The following is a 17,168-nucleotide window of genomic DNA, read 5'->3' as shown; positions in this document are numbered from 1 at the left end:
CTATTACAGAAATAGACCAAATTGTAGAAATACAACCAAATGAGGATCCCACCATGTTCAAATGAGCCTGTGTGTCATGGTGAATGCTGCATCACTTAGCAAGGGCTGCAGTTTCAAATCTTAGCTCACAACTTCTACTCATGCTTTCTTGTGTCTCGGTCACTCACCCCGCAGACCCCTGTAACGCCAGTGACGGTGCATGCATGAGCGGCTCTCCCAAAGGCATGCAAGAAATTCAAAGAATGAAATCTAAACTTTTCTCTTCCTCCTGTGATTCTCATTTAATGTGCTCAGCTACCCCACAAGCCTCCTTTACATCCTTAAATATTAACACAGCTATTCTCTCTATGTGGGATTCCTCATTATCATATGAATAAATGATTAATTGTCACTGTACCAAGCAAGTAGAACTTTTATAACTATATGAATCAGCACTGCACCAAACCCTTCAAGAATAGTAAGTGTGTTCAAGTATTTATTGCACTTTATTGCTTCCTGGATCATTTAAAAGGAGTCACTGACAAACAACCATTTACACAGGCTTGAAAGTTTGCCTCGGATGTACTGAGCAGTTCTGTATTTCAAAATGCAGACATACCTTCTTTCCCAGCAATTTAACGCTAGGTCTTTGGCAGAAAACTCCACGGCTTGTCCAGCAAATGCTACAATTTGCAATGGCACATCTTGTGTGTTACAAGAAGATAATTTTAATGAAACTTTGAGCATAGTTTTAAGTACTGTTCTAACAATCATGCTGGCTTTGGTGATGTTCTCCATGGGTTGCAATGTGGAACCTAAGAAATTCTGGGGCCACATAAAAAGACCCTGGGGTATTTTAGTGGGTTTCCTTTGCCAGTTTGGAATAATGCCTCTCACAGCCTTCTTGCTGTCTCTGGTCTTTAACGTGCTTCCTGTTCAAGCTGTTGTGGTGCTGATCATGGGATGCTGTCCAGGGGGCACAGCCTCCAATATCATCGCCTACTGGGTGGATGGAGACATGGACCTAAGGTAAGAGCAGCCATTCTCTAAGTAGTTCTTGTGGCTTTTTACATTGTAAACTTTATATTGGAAAGGTCTGTCCGATTTTAACCTTAGCTTCCTGGACTATGCATGGTAGAGCTTGCTTTTGTAAAGATGTTCATTTACTGTTATAGTAGTAAATATAAGCTGAAAAGCAAATATCCTTGGTTCACTGAGAATTCAAGAAGAAGATAACACAACTGAATTGTGTATACTAGAAAATTATTGTATATAGTGTATATTAAAAATTATTGTAAATCTTCAGATCCTGCAGAAAATAGCATTTATGAAGACTGCTGAGACACTAAGGGTTATGACATCTATGTCCAAGTTAGAGCTACTTTGGTGATTTTGTTTCACCCAAGATCTTGGGCAGTAAGTATAGATATAGATATATATATATATATATAACAAAGGATTTTAAGATCTGAATCCTCTGTACAAAACAGTGGCTATGCAACAGTTCTTGAAGTAATGTTTACTGAAAAAGACCACCTGTGGAAAAACATTTTCCCTCCTTTTGTGTTCTATACAATGAATGGACAGACACAGATTTTCTTTTTGGGAACTAATACAAATGAAAGTCACTTGCAGTAATTCTATCTGCTCCTGGCACCTTCTGCAAAGTTTGACAGGCTAGAGGCCACTGACTAAGGCAGCCCTGCATACTGGGGGCAATGAAAAAACTCCTTTGTGGCGAAGTGTGGTGGTCTCGGTGACAGGGTGCTCTGAAGTCAGAAACAGATACGTAAGGCACCTGGCATGGCCTAGGACATCAAACACGCAAGAGAAGTGAACGCTACTCTTGTTGCAAATTCCAGGGGGGGTTCATTAACTCTAACAGCCTTTAAAAATGAGCCATCTTTTTATTTTTATATCCTGATTACTTTGCTCTAAAATAAACAGGATTATTTCTCTATTTCCCACAGAGTCACATAAATTGGAGCATTCATTCAATTTATCTTATGCCACTCTGAATTAGAAATGGAAAAAATAATAGAAGTAAGAAAGCTGTGGAGTTAGGGCAAATAGATTAAGAATGCTAATATTTGTAGTTTTAGTAAGACATTTTTTCCATACTTTGAAAATAGTGAACTTTTCTGTCACATACAGGTGTTAATGTAATACCAGCTTTCGAATTATGTATGAGGTCAGCTCTGCTAATCACCAACTTCCTCACTGTGGAGGAAACACCTATGATATTAGGAACTGTAAGACAATTTCAGTAAATACAGGTCTAAGAAACCACAGATGGAAAGATATCCAGCACAAGTCTGAAATTCTGTCCTAATCTTTCCTCAGAAGAATACACTGTGCTAAACTATGCTTTCCCAGATCTCTCTTGTTGAGTCATGCCAACTGAAATCAATGGTAAAAATCTGAATTGATGATGTAATTAAATATGAGTAGGGTTTATATCCCATGATCCTGGCAGAAGGTGAAGTAAATTGAAAATACCTGTAAGAGGTTATTCTTCAGGTAAAGACCTTTTCCTTAAGAAAACAAAGGCTTTTTGTCAGTATCTTTGTGACAATAAAGCAGGGATCAGAGGATATGGAAGGTACAGCAGCGATGGCAATGCAAGCATCTTCAGTTCTTGATAGAGGAATAACAGTCTAAGTAGCTTGGCTGGTTTCTGGAGCCAGAACAGTATTATAGAAAGCCTGCCCATCGTATCAGACAAAGAGATTTTTTTAACCGGTAGTATTTTGTGTTTACACATAACAATCCATCACCATTGTCTACAGTCCTGCTTCAAAACATCCCAGTGCAAACAGGCCATAAGTTAGAGCAGGAATTCATTTTCTCTGCTCATATAATCACAGGCAGGTGAAGTAAGAGGTTTTATAGCAACTCAGACCCAGATTATATCCTCCAAAGCTTCCCATAGGGACATCTGGTTTTGACATCTCTTGATATTTCACATGAACAGCTGCTTCTGAAACACCATCTCCTTTCCTCCACAGCTCCCCCAGGAGCTTCTGTGAACACAGCGACGGGGGTTAGACAACACGCACACTTTGGAGCAGGATGTAGGTACAGGGACAGTACGAAGACGTAGGCGATACGGAAGCAGGAAAAATAAGCTTTTTTATCCATTTGGGGCTTCACCTGACCTTAATTGTAGGTCATGGCTCTTTTTTCTCTGTGTGTAGGAATTCTCTTGCCAGAGGCTCATACAAAGTTCTATTCAATGACTCTGAAGCAGAGAATGACAGGAACCAAAATTAACGCAGCTATTCCTGTGGTTTCTGTATTAATTGTTCTATATTTCTCTAGATTTGTCCAGTTTGTGGCATGGGGTCAGTAGTCCCTTTTCTGAGGGCAAGCAACACAAAAAAAAAAAATCCAAAGTGAGATTCATAAGGAAGTTTCCAAAGTCCCTTAACTAGAACCCTCTCTCATTATTTTTTTGTCAGAGGACTGAATTATAGGCATGATTTTATCTATTCTGCTCAGATTCTGAGAATTCCCTCCTTATTCTATCTGTCTTGCCTTTTCTCCTTCTTCACTCCTGTAGCAGAACGCATCTTTTAGTACAAGTTGTATCAGGTCTGATGTTTCAAGACTGTATTTTAAAACAGAAATGTCTTTGCACAAACAAATGAAGCAAAAATACTTATGGTCAACTTCTCTCAGCACCTACGCTTTGGCCTAGAGCAAAACAAGCCAGGAAAGGGAATTTTATTATATCACAAATCCTAGATGATGAAATATTTTTGGTTTTCGCTGTTGACTTTGGACTGAAATTTTAACACTCTAGAACTGCTGTTATAACGGAAAGCTCCATTTGATGTCCGTCTGACCCTGTCCAGTTTGCCAGCCTCTCAGAAGCCAGCCAGACAGGCAGCATGCAGACAGACTTGCCAGCCGATCTTCCTCATGGCCACCTGTCTGACTGCCTCATTTGCCCTGAAAGTTATCGTTCTGTGGCTGCAGAACACGTTGATATTTTGTGTTTCTTTTTTTTTTTTTCAGCAGAAGTCATTCCTTCCATTTAGCTTTTTTCTAACCTTATATGCAGGATAAATTGACTGTAGCCAGCAGCATTTCTTGTCCAATATTTCATAAGCTGCAATACTGTAATAAGAAAATGAGAAAAACTACAGGCTAGCATGAGATGAAATGTCACTGTAACCAATTTCTTGCAGCATCAGCATGACAACTTGCTCCACGCTGCTTGCAATGGGAATGATGCCACTTTGCCTCTTTATTTACACCAAGGTGTGGACTGACTCTAATGCAATTGTGCTCCCCTACGACAGTATTGGTGAGTCCAGTGAACCAGCATTTTCGTTTCTGACTTTCATCTTTATCCTCCCTCTAGTAACACCCACCTTTGCACCGTCATCCTGCAGTCATGAAGAAATTACTCCAGATTTTAAAAAAAATTCATCCTCCTACTTTCCAGGAACTTCCATGGAAATTAGGTACCTAGATCACATCATCCACAGCTCTGCAGAAGACTTGAAGTCATTATAAATTTTGTACAGATATTTATGATGAGATTGTGCATGTTTTTCTTTCCAAATGCTTTGGAGACCTGCATGGTACTGGGTAAGAATACAGAATAATTCATACAGGAATAGCTGCTTCCCCCAGATGAAAGTCTTTGTAACATCTCTAGGGCAGGCACAATCCTGCTAAAGGCTAAGTGCTGAGGCCGTAATCTGGCAAAGTACTTAAGCAGACGTGGATAATTAAGCAAGTGATTAAAACTGCAGAGTCTCTTTGAAAAGCTGCAATCTACACTGCCAGGAGTGGCTTCATTTGACTTCCTGTCAAAAATCTCATCCGGCTATAAAAACAGAATAGTCAAAGTATTTGGAAATACATGCTCCAGTGCGTTGCAGAGCTGTGGCCCTGGTATATATCAAGCACGGTTCCATGTTGTGCTAATCTTAAAAGCCACCAGAATTACTTTGCTATTCTTCAATTTCATTTTCCATTGTCCTGGGAAAAAAAAAACAAAACAAAAAAAACAAAAAACAAACATACACATTGCTTGTGCTTTCAAAATAAATACTGGAGGGGGAAGCCAAAACAAAAGAAGCTCTAAACCAATTGTTGATATGGTACAGTAGCAAAACACCTGCAAACAAAATGAACATTTAATATAGCTACTCACATCACAGGATAGTGATGATCAGCACACTCAAATTTCTGTCTGCCTTTCTGATGCAGGTGAATGAGCATGTAGCTCAGCAGAATGGCAATTACTTCAACAGGCTGCCAAGGATAACAGACTCTATAGAAAAGCAAATGGGCAGGCTCTGGTAGAGCATGCATGCATGCTCTGGGGTGGGCATACCACAGACACCCTCTGAAGACTTGCTCCATACCCTCAGCGGCTCTACACCGTGCCTGTCTGTCCTCCTGTCGTGAACTTGTGCGTGATACATGGGCTTAACTTCTCTCTTCTTTTTTACAGGAATTTCACTGGTAGCTCTTGTAATTCCTGTTTCATTTGGAATATACGTTAACCACAGATGGCCCAGTAAAGCAAAAATCATACTTAAGGTAGGCTATATAAGGCTGAAGCATTAGTAATTATGGACAAATTATGGAATCAGTGGCACCACTGAAGCAGTACATTGCTATTCATGGTATTAGTATCTGACTTCATAAGAGCCAGGAAGCTTTCAGCAGAAAACAAATGAGACGCTGCGGAAATGTATTGCTTTCCCCCTGCACAAACATGCATGGGTTGCATACATTATTAGAAACCATCATTATCCAAAGAGCCTACTTTTGTCTTTGGCTACAACTATGTTAATAATTGAGTTCAGTTTATAATGTAAACTGAAATTGGAAGGAAAATCATTCAGGTCAACTGGAAGCTGTTTTTCTCTGCAAAATAATAAAAAATGAAAACATTCTGGATAAAGAAAAAAAAGAACTTTCTACTTTTAAAACAGTTTATTGATTTTTTTCAGGGGAAATTTTGAGTGTGAAGTCAATTTTTATTTAAAAAATTTTGAAAATGTTCCAACTGTTAAAAAGATCCAACTATTCGCAAAATTCAACTGTCTTTGCAAGATAGCTTCAGATGCATCAAAAATATTTCTTTTGGCAAAAATTATTCTCACCAAAATAAAAATATTAATGATAATAATAACAACAACAAATTAGCTGCAATTAGTGTTAACAGCAAATTAATCATTCTGAACATTAGGTTTAGGTTTAAAATGATTGTCAAATGTGCTGAGCACCCTTGGCCTTTGTTAACCATTCTTAGTTAACACATATATTTCCTAAATTTTCTTAAAGAAAACTAATCTACCAACTTGTTATTCATACATATACCTTGGTATCATTTCTCTGCTATCAGCTCAGGAAGCACAGAACACAAATAAGGTCCTTTTCAGTCAATTCATTTTCTTAAGCTGTTAGCTTATTGTGTTGTATTTTTAACTGCACTCACAGCTTACTTTATGAACTTGGACACTATTGAGTGCTGGTTTCAAAACTACTGTTCCTTTTAAGGGAAAAGCATGGAGTTGTACTCACATGAAAAGAAACTTGTTCTCTCAGCAAAATGCCATTTCATCCTCTTTCTTACCAGGTGAATGAGCAACCCACAGTAGGGTCCATTGATAGTTTGTTTTATGTAGGTCAATAAAGCATCAGTGAAGATTGAGCTGTAGCTGTCAGACTAAGGTCCCTATAGTGAGAAATGAAGCTAAGAGCACCAAGCCAGTGTGCCAGGTGAAATAGAAGAGCTTCTCATGGCCAGACCATGTTTCTTCTTCCCAGGTGCATGTGGTTAATAGCTCAGTCAAACAAAAGTACTTGTTCACTCAGTGCTTTTAAAAAATCTTCAGCCAAAGACTGATGAATCCAGTTCAATGGGAATACATGTTTTAGCTGAGAAATGGATTCCCCTAAGATTAGCCCCAGAAGCCTGCCAGTGAGATCCCTGGCAATGTATGCCATAAGGGCAAATATTTCAGTTAGATGTTGGCAAGAGAATGAGTCACCATTTTTTCGGCAAGCAGTGGTGAAGATCTCGGTACATTCAACCACAGTAAACAAGATCAACTCAGTGACTATGTCTATGTAGAAATGCTATACGAGCTCACAGCCAGATTTCAAACACAAGTTTTCAGCCACATTAAAGATCTACCCTCCACCTGGCAAATATTTCGCTATCATTAACAGTCTGGTGTGTAGTTAGCATGCACTGTACTAAGCCCCAGAGTGTGACTGCCCAAGAAGTGCATTGTACTGGGTATTGGGCTGTCAGTTTCCCAACAGCTCTGGGGAAATTTTTCTTTGTGCACCATTCCTTGCTCATGTCACACCTGTGAAATTATTTTAGTCTCCAGTTCTAAGCACAATTATAGCCAACACTTCAAGAGGCTGGTTTTACAGGTATCTGCTATAGATACCTATTATAGCTGTGCCTTGGTCTATACCTGCAGTCACATGTTGAAGTACATCATACATCTCCCCTTTGGGAAAAATGGCAGCTATCTAATCTGTCTGCTGTGAATTACATTGCCGCAGACATTAGGGTTTATGTTTAATAAGATGTTTCAGTGACTCAGAGACATCTATGGGCATGTTTGACGCTATGTTTGATGCCATTAAATTTTGTTGGGGTGTCTTATACACACAGCCTTTCCTCTTGCCACTCACAGGTTGGTTCCATTGTGGGAGCGATCCTCATTGTGCTCATTGCTGTGGTTGGGGGAATACTCTACCAAGGCTCCTGGATTATCTCACCCAAATTATGGATCATTGGCACCATATTTCCAGCAGCTGGCTATTCTCTGGGATTCTTTCTGGCCCGCATAGCTGGTCTGTCTTGGCACAGGTATGGAATTCACTGTGATGAAGACCTGTAGTCTTTTTTCAGCTGAGGAAAAAGGTTTTACTCAATGATTAATCAGTGCTGAGAATGTTCCCTAAACATTAGCTATGCTACAAAGCCACTCATTCCCCAACCTTGTTTCTAGGATACTGTGTGTAGAAAAACATTTATTGTGCACATTTTTATTTAAAGATTCTGACTATACTATTTTCTCTATCTTGTGTGCCCATGTCCTGCACTTCAAATGAGCGAAACAGACCTGACTTATAAGTGGGTTGGACTGCAGTAAAATTTCTCATGAAGATGCAGCAGCCTACAATTTAGAACATCATTACAAGAGAGGGAGACAGTGAGTGCCACATACATGGCTTGAAGGTGGATCACAGTCCTTGACAATTGCTGAACTGCCATAAATTTTGTGTGTTCTGGCGGTAACAGCCATATGCTTTGTGGAGTGTTTTGTTGACTATGTAAGCAGAAGGATACCATTTTCTGAGTTATCTATTACATGTTTCTTGCTTGTCCAGATTATTAAAAAGCATAAGGACCCACAGGCTGCTATTTCACAATTGCCTTTGTATTATTGCCTTTAGGTGTCGTACAGTGTCCCTGGAAACAGGCATGCAAAACACTCAGCTGTGTTCAACTATAGTACAGCTCTCCTTCACTCCTGAACAACTTGAACTGATGTTTACTTTCCCACTCATCTACAGCATCTTCCAGCTGTTGTTTGCACTACTGATTTTAGGAGGTAAAGTATAGATATTTTATATTATAACATTATTATTTTCAACCTCATTTTTCATGGATATGGAGAAAACAAAAAGGGATAAAAATAATCAAATGGAAAATAGTTAAGTAAATAATGGTCCAAATGATTACTGAGCAGCACCATTGTGCTGTGCCCCGTACATAACTAGGAATATACAAGGCTCAGTTCAGGATTTGGAAGACAGCTTTTTCAGCATGGGAGGGGATGTTCACCTCCTACAACTGGGCACATGAGAATACATTGAGCATAGGATTGTTATTTCCTTTGTCTAAGGAAGGGAAAATGCATCTTCTTCCACTGCTCCAGGGTGCCTGGGCATCCAGCTGCCCAGCAGGGCCGTCCCCACGAGCATGCACAAACTCCCTCTCCTACCAGCTGTTGCAAGAGCAAGCATTAGCTTCACGGCTAATGTGAGAAAATACCTTCCATTAGAGGTAAAGGTCCCTTTTTCCTCCCACACATACCTCTCATGAGCTGCACTGTTGCTATCACAACCGACCTGCTGAGGGTCAGGACCTTGTCCCTGTTGCTCACAGCTAACAGTAGCTGTGACTGTTGAGCTCCCACTCTCAGACCAGCTGCCTTACCCAGCACCAGAGCACTGCCCCAGGGACACAGCTTTGACTCCAGCCTCCCTGGTGTGGCAACGGTGTGGGGACAAACCAACCACTTCGTCCCCGCTCCTGCCAAACAGGACTCAGTAGAATAGAAGCAGGGGTAGAAATAGAAGGGTCCCTCACACAGACCCAACCAAGAGCCCAAAGACTTCCCAAGGCAATACTTTCAAAAGTCACTGCACACAACAGGAACACAAAGCAGTCAAACACCAAATGCAGAGTTTAAAATGTTGTTCTTGTTATTTTCTAAACGTAGTTTTCCAGTGGTGAGTGCTGCCGACATAAAATAATTAAGGATAGTTTTAAAGAAACTGACTGGCGGTGTTGGAATATTTTAGCAACATAAGGAAGGAGAATCTTGCATGGCTACATGTTCCTACAGTGTCTTTTTCAGGCACTTATTATAATTTCTTTATTTAATACTAAATATATACCAATTCCCAGGCTACCGGGTTTACAGAAGACACCGGGTCAAAACAAAGACAGATGTTGAGAAAACAGAACAAAAAGAAGATACAAAATCAACATCATCACATGCTAAAATAAATGGAGGATTTGTATCAAATGAGACCAAATAGACAATTACCTTTGTTCCCACCAGCTGAAAAGATATGAGATATATGGTTTACTTAAAACTCTTTTCACGTGCCATTGCTTTATGGAAATATTTAACAAAAAGAGAAGTTCTGCTGATATTGTACAGTAAGACTCTAAAATTATCAACTTATGAAAAATTTCTACTTTGATTTTGAACGCAGTTTCTGCCACAATTGTAGAATCTGGTTTTGAAGCTAATTGCCTAAAAAAAAATTTGATGTTTTATTATGGCTTATTTAAAGAAAAGCAGGCTAAAGGTGGGCTATTGCTAAAAAAAACAAGGAGATATTTGCACTACGAGTTCCAGCCCATGATCCTGCAAATCCATCTGCTAGTCTTAGTCCCCACACCACACAAAAAGAAATCTTGTAAATGTGTCTGAGCACCAACAGGAGTCGATGTGAAAGATTTGATAAGGCTGGCGGACTTTCACTGAACATGAATCAGCCATGAAATTGAAACAAGATAATAATGAAACAAAGTTTCATTTAGGTCAGTCTGGGCAGACTAAAGTCATTACACTGTACTAATTGCTTGAATAATTAATTTATTCTAAAGCTATAATTTTAACAAGTACAAGGTACCTTATGACTATTTTTTTGCCCAAAGTAATAGAAAGTAACAGCTACGCATGTTCCGTCTGGGTCTTTTAGGTACCGGAAACATGAACAGAGGGACAAAGCTGAGGGTGTAAGCCAAAGCAATTTTAGTGTGACAGCTGCATACAAAGGAACAAACAGAGATTTTGGAAGTGTAAGAAATTACCAACTTCTGCACTGAAAAAGAGGCATTTGAAAGTGGAAGAAAATAGTCCCTGATTTATCCAGGACTACTTTCACCACTGTTAAGATGAGACAACAGTGCTAGTAGAGAGTTATATATTTCTCTTATTTTATGAACTCAATAGATTTGAACTTACCAAGTATCTGTGACGTGGATGTGATGTAGTTGATAACTTTAAGATTTTAATTTTATGAACCACAGACAGAAATAATTGGATGTATACATACGTTATTTGTCTCAGAAAATTCAAGAGTACATACGGAAAGCTGTTCCAAGAGTGTGGAGAAAATTAGGATAATTCTAAGAGAAACAGTGCAGTAAAATTTTTGCAGCTGTAATTTTTTATGGATACATTCAGTAACATTAGTCTTGTAGCTCTTAAGTAAAGAAAACAACCAGAGAACTTCAGATGAATGAGAGTTTGGCTGACCAAAAAATCCAAGAATGAGCCAACTATCAACACATGGAAACTATACACCTTTTTGTCATATTGAAGTGGACCTTCCAAGGTGTTGTGAATTAATGTGGCAGATTTTTTACAAACACAACTGAAATTGTGGAATTTAAGTTCCCAACATGTAGCTTTCCACTGCTGCAGAAATGTGTCCAGTATTAAACAAAAAATAATTTATTTCTATCTACCACATGTTGGTGAAATGGTCTCAAAGTGTTCCTGAGTTCTGGGAGGCTTGAAACTGCTTCACTTTGGGGGGGAGTTTGGAGTGGTCATAACCTCCAAGGTGAAGTTTTCACACTTAGTGAGAGTTAGCACACAACGAGGCATGTTATGTTTTTACAGAACGAAAATTAAACAAAAAAAAGTAGTGAAGTCTGTTATGGAGAAATCATAAATGTGAAACCACATTCACTGAGGAAAGGATAAGCTGCTATTTGTAACATCTGTAGTAAAAACTACTGTCCTTATCCTGTGTCCATCAAAAAATGGGCAGCAGAAATCTGTTAGGATCATGTCTTTCTTACACGCCAAGCTGCTACTTTTTCCCCATGCTCAACTTCAATGCTTCTGTGCCTATTTTAAACAGATTTTGAAAATGTATTGAAGAATAATAGTTTGTCTTGCTTGTACTACGTGTGTGTGTGTGTATTTAAAGCAACTGTATAAACACTGAACTGAATAAAGTCAGAAACTATTTATAATTTTGCCCACTGGACTAATTTACGGTGGAAAGAATTGAAACTGAAACCTAACATGCAGTCCAGTTTATGACTTTGAGATTTAGCAAAAACACCTCAGATTATGTGTAAAATTAATACGTTTAACAATCACAGGATCATAGAATGGTTTGGGTTGAAAGGGACTTTTAAAGGTCATCTAGCTCACCCCCTCTGCAATGAGCAGGGATATCTTCAACTAGATCAGGTTGCTCAGAGCCCCATCCAACCTGGCCTTGAATGTTTCCCAGGGATGGAGCAACTACCACCTCTCTGGGCAACCTGATGAAGATTAAATGAACATGGGATGTCTTTTATTATATTTGGTATACATTTTTTAATGTATATGCGCACTTAGGGCCCCAGGTGAAGGATGGAGGCTGCAGTTTCTGCAGCTGTTACATCTAGCAAGGGTGGTACATCCCAAGCTTTACATGAAGCAAAGCCAGTTCAAAAGTCTTAACCAACATATCCCTCTAGAGCACATCAAAGCTAAAACAAAACCCCAGGGCTTGTTAGTGTTGCCAGAAGTGGGTTTATGTTGACATGACAGCTGCTAAACCTCCAGCTGAAGTCTGAGCAACATCAATGCCCATCCATTGCTTGTGAAGCTGGGGTGGGCTATCTCACCACAGCTTAAAGGACTTTTGGGGAAGCTGTGCCCCCTCTCCAAAGGCCTCCAGAAAGTTGTTATGTAACTTTGGCTGTCAGCCATATAAATGCTGAGATACGGGCTTCTCAGTTGAAGGAGGCTGGTGGCCTCCAGCCTTGCGGTTACAGTTGTCTTGGCATTGTCAAAAGAAAAACCCCGGCTTGCTGAGATCAGCTTAACTCACTCAGCATCATCTCCTCTCACATTCTCCAGCACTCCACTCACATGGGCTAAGAAGTCATACAGAAACCATAGCAAGTTCTAGGTTAACATAGCTAGTCTACTCTTAGATAGACATTCATGTCCAGAGAGCTTGGGTAGTCCTTGAGTCTTAATTCTGCTTCATGGCTGGTTCTCAAGCTGTTGCAGGCAAAATGGGCTGAAATATGTTTAAGGATAGACATACTCTAAAATTTGAAATGACAGCTGAATTAATGCACAGTTCACACCAGGGTCTGTAGTATAAGGCCTGCTAGGACGCATCACACTTGCCATACCAAAGTTTGTAGCCATAAATCTAGGTATAAAGACATGTTCCCTAGTCAGTGAAGAGAAAGAGATGCACTACCACAGAGTTAATCGTGCCTCCTGTCTCAAGCTCCTGTTAGAGGATGAGTTGTCCACTGGAATTGTCTGCCTCTGTAAAGTAGATTTAGATGGCCTGGCTTAGACCAAAAACCTAATATTTTTTTACTTTCAAATAAAAAGAAAAAAAAAAAAAAGAAAAACAAAAGTTGCAATTAAATACCTTCTTGGTTTTGTTTCTTTTTCTGCGTAACATCTCTGAGCACCTAGTATATTTCCATTAACCAGGAAGATACATCTTTATAACTGAGAAAAAGAAAACTAAGAAAAAGGTCTGTATGGTGATTCTAATCTCCTGTGAACATATAACTAGTTTCTCAGCTGACCAAAAGACAGGTCGAAGAACTGGTTCTGTCATGTAGTGTGCTGTGTTAGAAGAAAGTGCAATTTGCATAGAATTAACAAGCAAATTGATTTTCAGTTTATGTTAAATGAGTTTCTTGTTTCAAACTAATCCAGTTATGATGTTCAAAAACCACAATTATAATCTCTGCCAATCACTATTATTGTTGTCAGCCTCAGAAAGGAGAAACAAACTTATTTTCTTGTGGTCCAACCAATTAACATAGTGTACACTTAATGGAAATCTAAAACAATAATCAGTATTCCCTATCTGCTGAGGCAAAGACTTCCACTGCTCAGTACTTGACAAGAATGTTTCTGCTCTCCCCAGATTAGCTGTATCACTTGCTCACATCCAGAATTAAAGCAAATATAATGTAAGTGTACCACAACAAAATGGCAACCAAGCAAGCTTGACTGGGTTTTCCAAGGCAGAACTGAAGGGCAGTAGAAGTAAATCTCTGCTTCTGTTTCTTAAGGAATGTTCATTCTCCTCCAGAAGCACTAACATCTCGGTTAAGGTGAGCACTAAATTAACTTCAAATATCAAATGTAAAAATAACTGTTACTTGCCAGGATATTTGCCAGTCTTTAAAATGGAATTGCAGAAGATGGATAATTGAAAGCCCTAAAGGAGTCCTAATATTTTTCATAACTAGATGTGTGCTGTGGAATGATAGTACTCTCTCCACTTAATTTCCATTAAATTAAGCCATCTACAAGTAAGTTTCCAGCACTGACATTCATCCTTCCCTGAAAACAAGCAGTCAGTACTGTCAGTAGGAAAAGATAGATATCTCTGGAGAGCATGCCATCACACTTTTTGGACAACTGGTTTAGGAAAGGAGGAATTCTGGAAGGAGACAAAAAGACTATGCAGAATTGGGTGTGAAATTCAGTTACCTGAACATAGGCACCTAGTGTGATGTGAGATGCCCTGGGGTGTCTTGCCTGGCTTTCCACTGCCAGTCCAGAAAGTCACAGGTACCCTGTAGGTCCTGTGTCCTGCCTGCACCTACCATGGCCCTACAGCATCTAAAATGGCACCAGACACTTGTTTAGGCAGCTGAATCCTCCTTGTGACTTCTGGCAAGTCATCCTTATTTGCAGGCTTTCCCCTGATCTACACGAATCCCTCCACAGTCAGATGAAGGGTCAGAGCTTTGCATGGGGTAATTGCAAGCCCATAAGAAGACCCTTGCAACACATTGCAAAAGATTTCAGAATTCAGAAAAACACACACACAAAAAAAGTGTTATTTCCAGCTACCTCTTGGAAGCAGCCAGAAGTATGGCTTCTTAATAAATTTCTCCAGCTCTGCAACTCTCCACAGAATGACACGGGACTTCGAAAGGGCTAGGAATAAACTATGTCTATGTGTATGTAAACAAAAAGCATATAAAAAATTATTAGTGATAACTCTACTTGCTCATAAAGGACTTAATGTAAAATGAATCAATCAATTGCCAATAATACCTGAAAGACCATAAATCAGCCTCCTCTCCCAGATAAGGCTTCATTTAAGAAAACATGAGACTTTAGAAATAATAATTTGAAACAAAGATCTTCATCTTCTGGATTTCAACTACTTGGGGACTCAGCCACAAGGATCCAACTTTTGACTTTCTTATCACCCACTGGTTGAGAAATCTTTTGCAATCACAGCAAATATTTTAAAGCTTCAAAGGGAAAAGAAACCTCACCACCGAAGAAAACCCTTATTGACCACCACAGGGAGTGGATGAGTTCCTTTAAGTGGTATATCCCCTGGTTACTACATGTTCTAGATATTGTTACGAAAATGAGTAATTTCTCTTCCAAGCAAACAGAATCTGATTGTTTTCCCTTAGAGCACACAAAGCTCATACATAGTTTTTCATTCACTGCAATTGTGCCTGACTATGAGAAATATTAGCAATTACACACCCAGTGTTTCCATCTCACACAAATTTAACATTGCTTCATATTTTATACATGTAACTTAATTGCTTCAGATATGCGGATTAGATATGCTGATCAGATATCATTAAGGTAATCTGATACATTCTTTCAAATATGACTGCAGACCTTCTGTCTCCTTCTTCTGCAATGAGTTTATGTATTACTCATTTGGGAGAATTCATCACAGTTTTTAAAAGCCACTTTCCCCCACATGAATTCAAAATACGTGTAGGGAGGTCATACTGAGATGGTAAGGCCCTGTTTAAATAGTTTGATGGTACAATTAATTCCCCGCAAGTGGAATTAGCTGCAAGGGATTAATGAAAATGTCAGGGTTACAGGTTGTGCCGGTGATGTGTTTCTAATGTCGGTAGTAAATCTGCTGTAGGTAGAACACAAATTCTTTCCACAAAAGGCTCTTTCTTTAAAAATATAACCTGAACTCATAAAATAACCCACAGCTGATATGGACCGATTTTCCATAAAAGCACATCTACTGAGGAAACAGAACAAAACAGACAGCTCACATAGATGAACACATATTTCATGCTTAAGATATCCAATGATCCTCTGAAAAAAATTCATCAAAATAATGAACAATATCTAAAAAGTGGGCTTAAGAAAGAGGTAGAAAAAAGATTAATTCATGGACCATAAATTCATTGCTGGCAATTTAATATGATGCTCAAGGTACAAGTTTTGGCTCAGAAAGTCCTTTAACAGTTGTTTACTGGAAGCTGCAGAGATACATACCCATGTCTCTTACACCCTTTCCTTAAGCACCTGCTCCTGTCATTGCCAAGCTAACTGAAGACCTGAGGTTCTTGTGTCTGTGCAGGCACTTCCAGTTAACCATTAAATATACAGAAAAATACCAGCTGCTTTCAAATATTTTGACTTTTGAAGGAGAAATAACATCTGAGTGGAAGGGCAGAAAAATATGTATTGAAATGAACAATGTACTGATAGGGGGGACAGAAGAAAATTCAGAGAAAATTATTTTATGCAGGCATACTTAGCTGTCCATAGAGAGACCAGTCATCACATTGATTCCTTGCTTTCTTTTCTGTAACACTTCACCCATTCTGTTGTGTTTTTCAGAATTTTTCCACTGAAACTACTTGGTACACCGAATAAAACCTCCCTGTCCTGGTTGCAGCTGGGATACAGTTGATTTTCTTCTTAATAGCTATATACTTAGTATGTTTAGTTACCTGCTGGGGTTAAACCACGACACTCCCACAGTCAGAAAACATAAAACATCTGAGCCTTTTACAGCACTGAAATCACTTATGGTATTAGAAGCATCACTGGAATATGGTCGAGCTAGTCATTGCAACTCATTCACTCAGAGATAACAAATCCTTCTCAAGGTCTTTTCAGGCACCTACCCAGAAACACTGCGGCACTACTAACTGTGTAGGAGGTTCAGCTGCATGAGCTGGGTGGTCAGGAGTCAGGGACAGCTAGGAGAAGAAGCTGGGGTCAAACAGTGGTGAGAAGAGAGTCTAGTTTCATCCCTTGTTTTCCAGCCAGCTGGACTGCAACAGCTGTGCTCCTACCATCCATGAGGGCAGAGCAAAAGGATGAGCCAGTCCTGCCCTCTGTGCTTAGTTTTCCCCACTTGGTTTCCTCCAGACCGGAGCCAGACCACAAGCTACCATTTAGACTGGTGTGGGCAAGAAAATAGGCTGGGCTCGGTCACAAGTCCAAGCTAACATGACACCAGAGATGCAAGTTTAGGCTACACTTTGCTAATAAATAAAATAAACCAGGAAGCAGTCTCTGACCCCAAAGCCAAGTGACGTTGTCTGTCTCGCAAAGCTCGGTTCCCTTTCCCCACGAGCAGGAGGGACACGTTCCAGCCTC

At 39.5% G+C, this 17,168-nt stretch overlaps 1 protein-coding gene across 1 annotated transcript; it reads left to right on the top strand.

The window, feature by feature from the left end:
• Positions 1-586: 586 nt before the first annotated feature.
• SLC10A2 (solute carrier family 10 member 2) lies at positions 587-9,804 on the top strand. Its single transcript, XM_056329583.1, has 6 exons — positions 587-1,008; positions 4,173-4,291; positions 5,453-5,541; positions 7,665-7,840; positions 8,431-8,588; positions 9,671-9,804. Exons 1-6 carry the CDS (start codon positions 587-589, stop codon positions 9,802-9,804), a joined length of 1,098 nt encoding a protein of 365 aa, XP_056185558.1.
• Positions 9,805-17,168: the final 7,364 nt, after the last annotated feature.

The sequence above is a fragment of the Falco biarmicus genome, chromosome 2 (assembly GCF_023638135.1).
Source record: "Falco biarmicus isolate bFalBia1 chromosome 2, bFalBia1.pri, whole genome shotgun sequence".
NCBI lineage: Eukaryota > Metazoa > Chordata > Aves > Falconiformes > Falconidae > Falco > Falco biarmicus.
Note: the sequence above shows the minus strand (reverse complement) of the source record. Positions and strands in the feature narration are given on the sequence as shown.

What these genes read in the sequence shown, in the direction of transcription:
- SLC10A2 (XM_056329583.1), top strand. Translation starts at nt 587, where the DNA reads ATGCAGACATACCTTCTTTCCCAGCAATTTAACGCTAGGTCTTTGGCA. An exon ending in GATGGAGACATGGACCTAAG is followed by an intron (nt 1,009 to 4,172) that starts GTAAGAGCAGCC and finishes AATTTCTTGCAG; the next exon opens with CATCAGCATGACAACTTGCT. An exon ending in AAGCAAAAATCATACTTAAG is followed by an intron (nt 5,542 to 7,664) that starts GTAGGCTATATA and finishes TGCCACTCACAG; the next exon opens with GTTGGTTCCATTGTGGGAGC.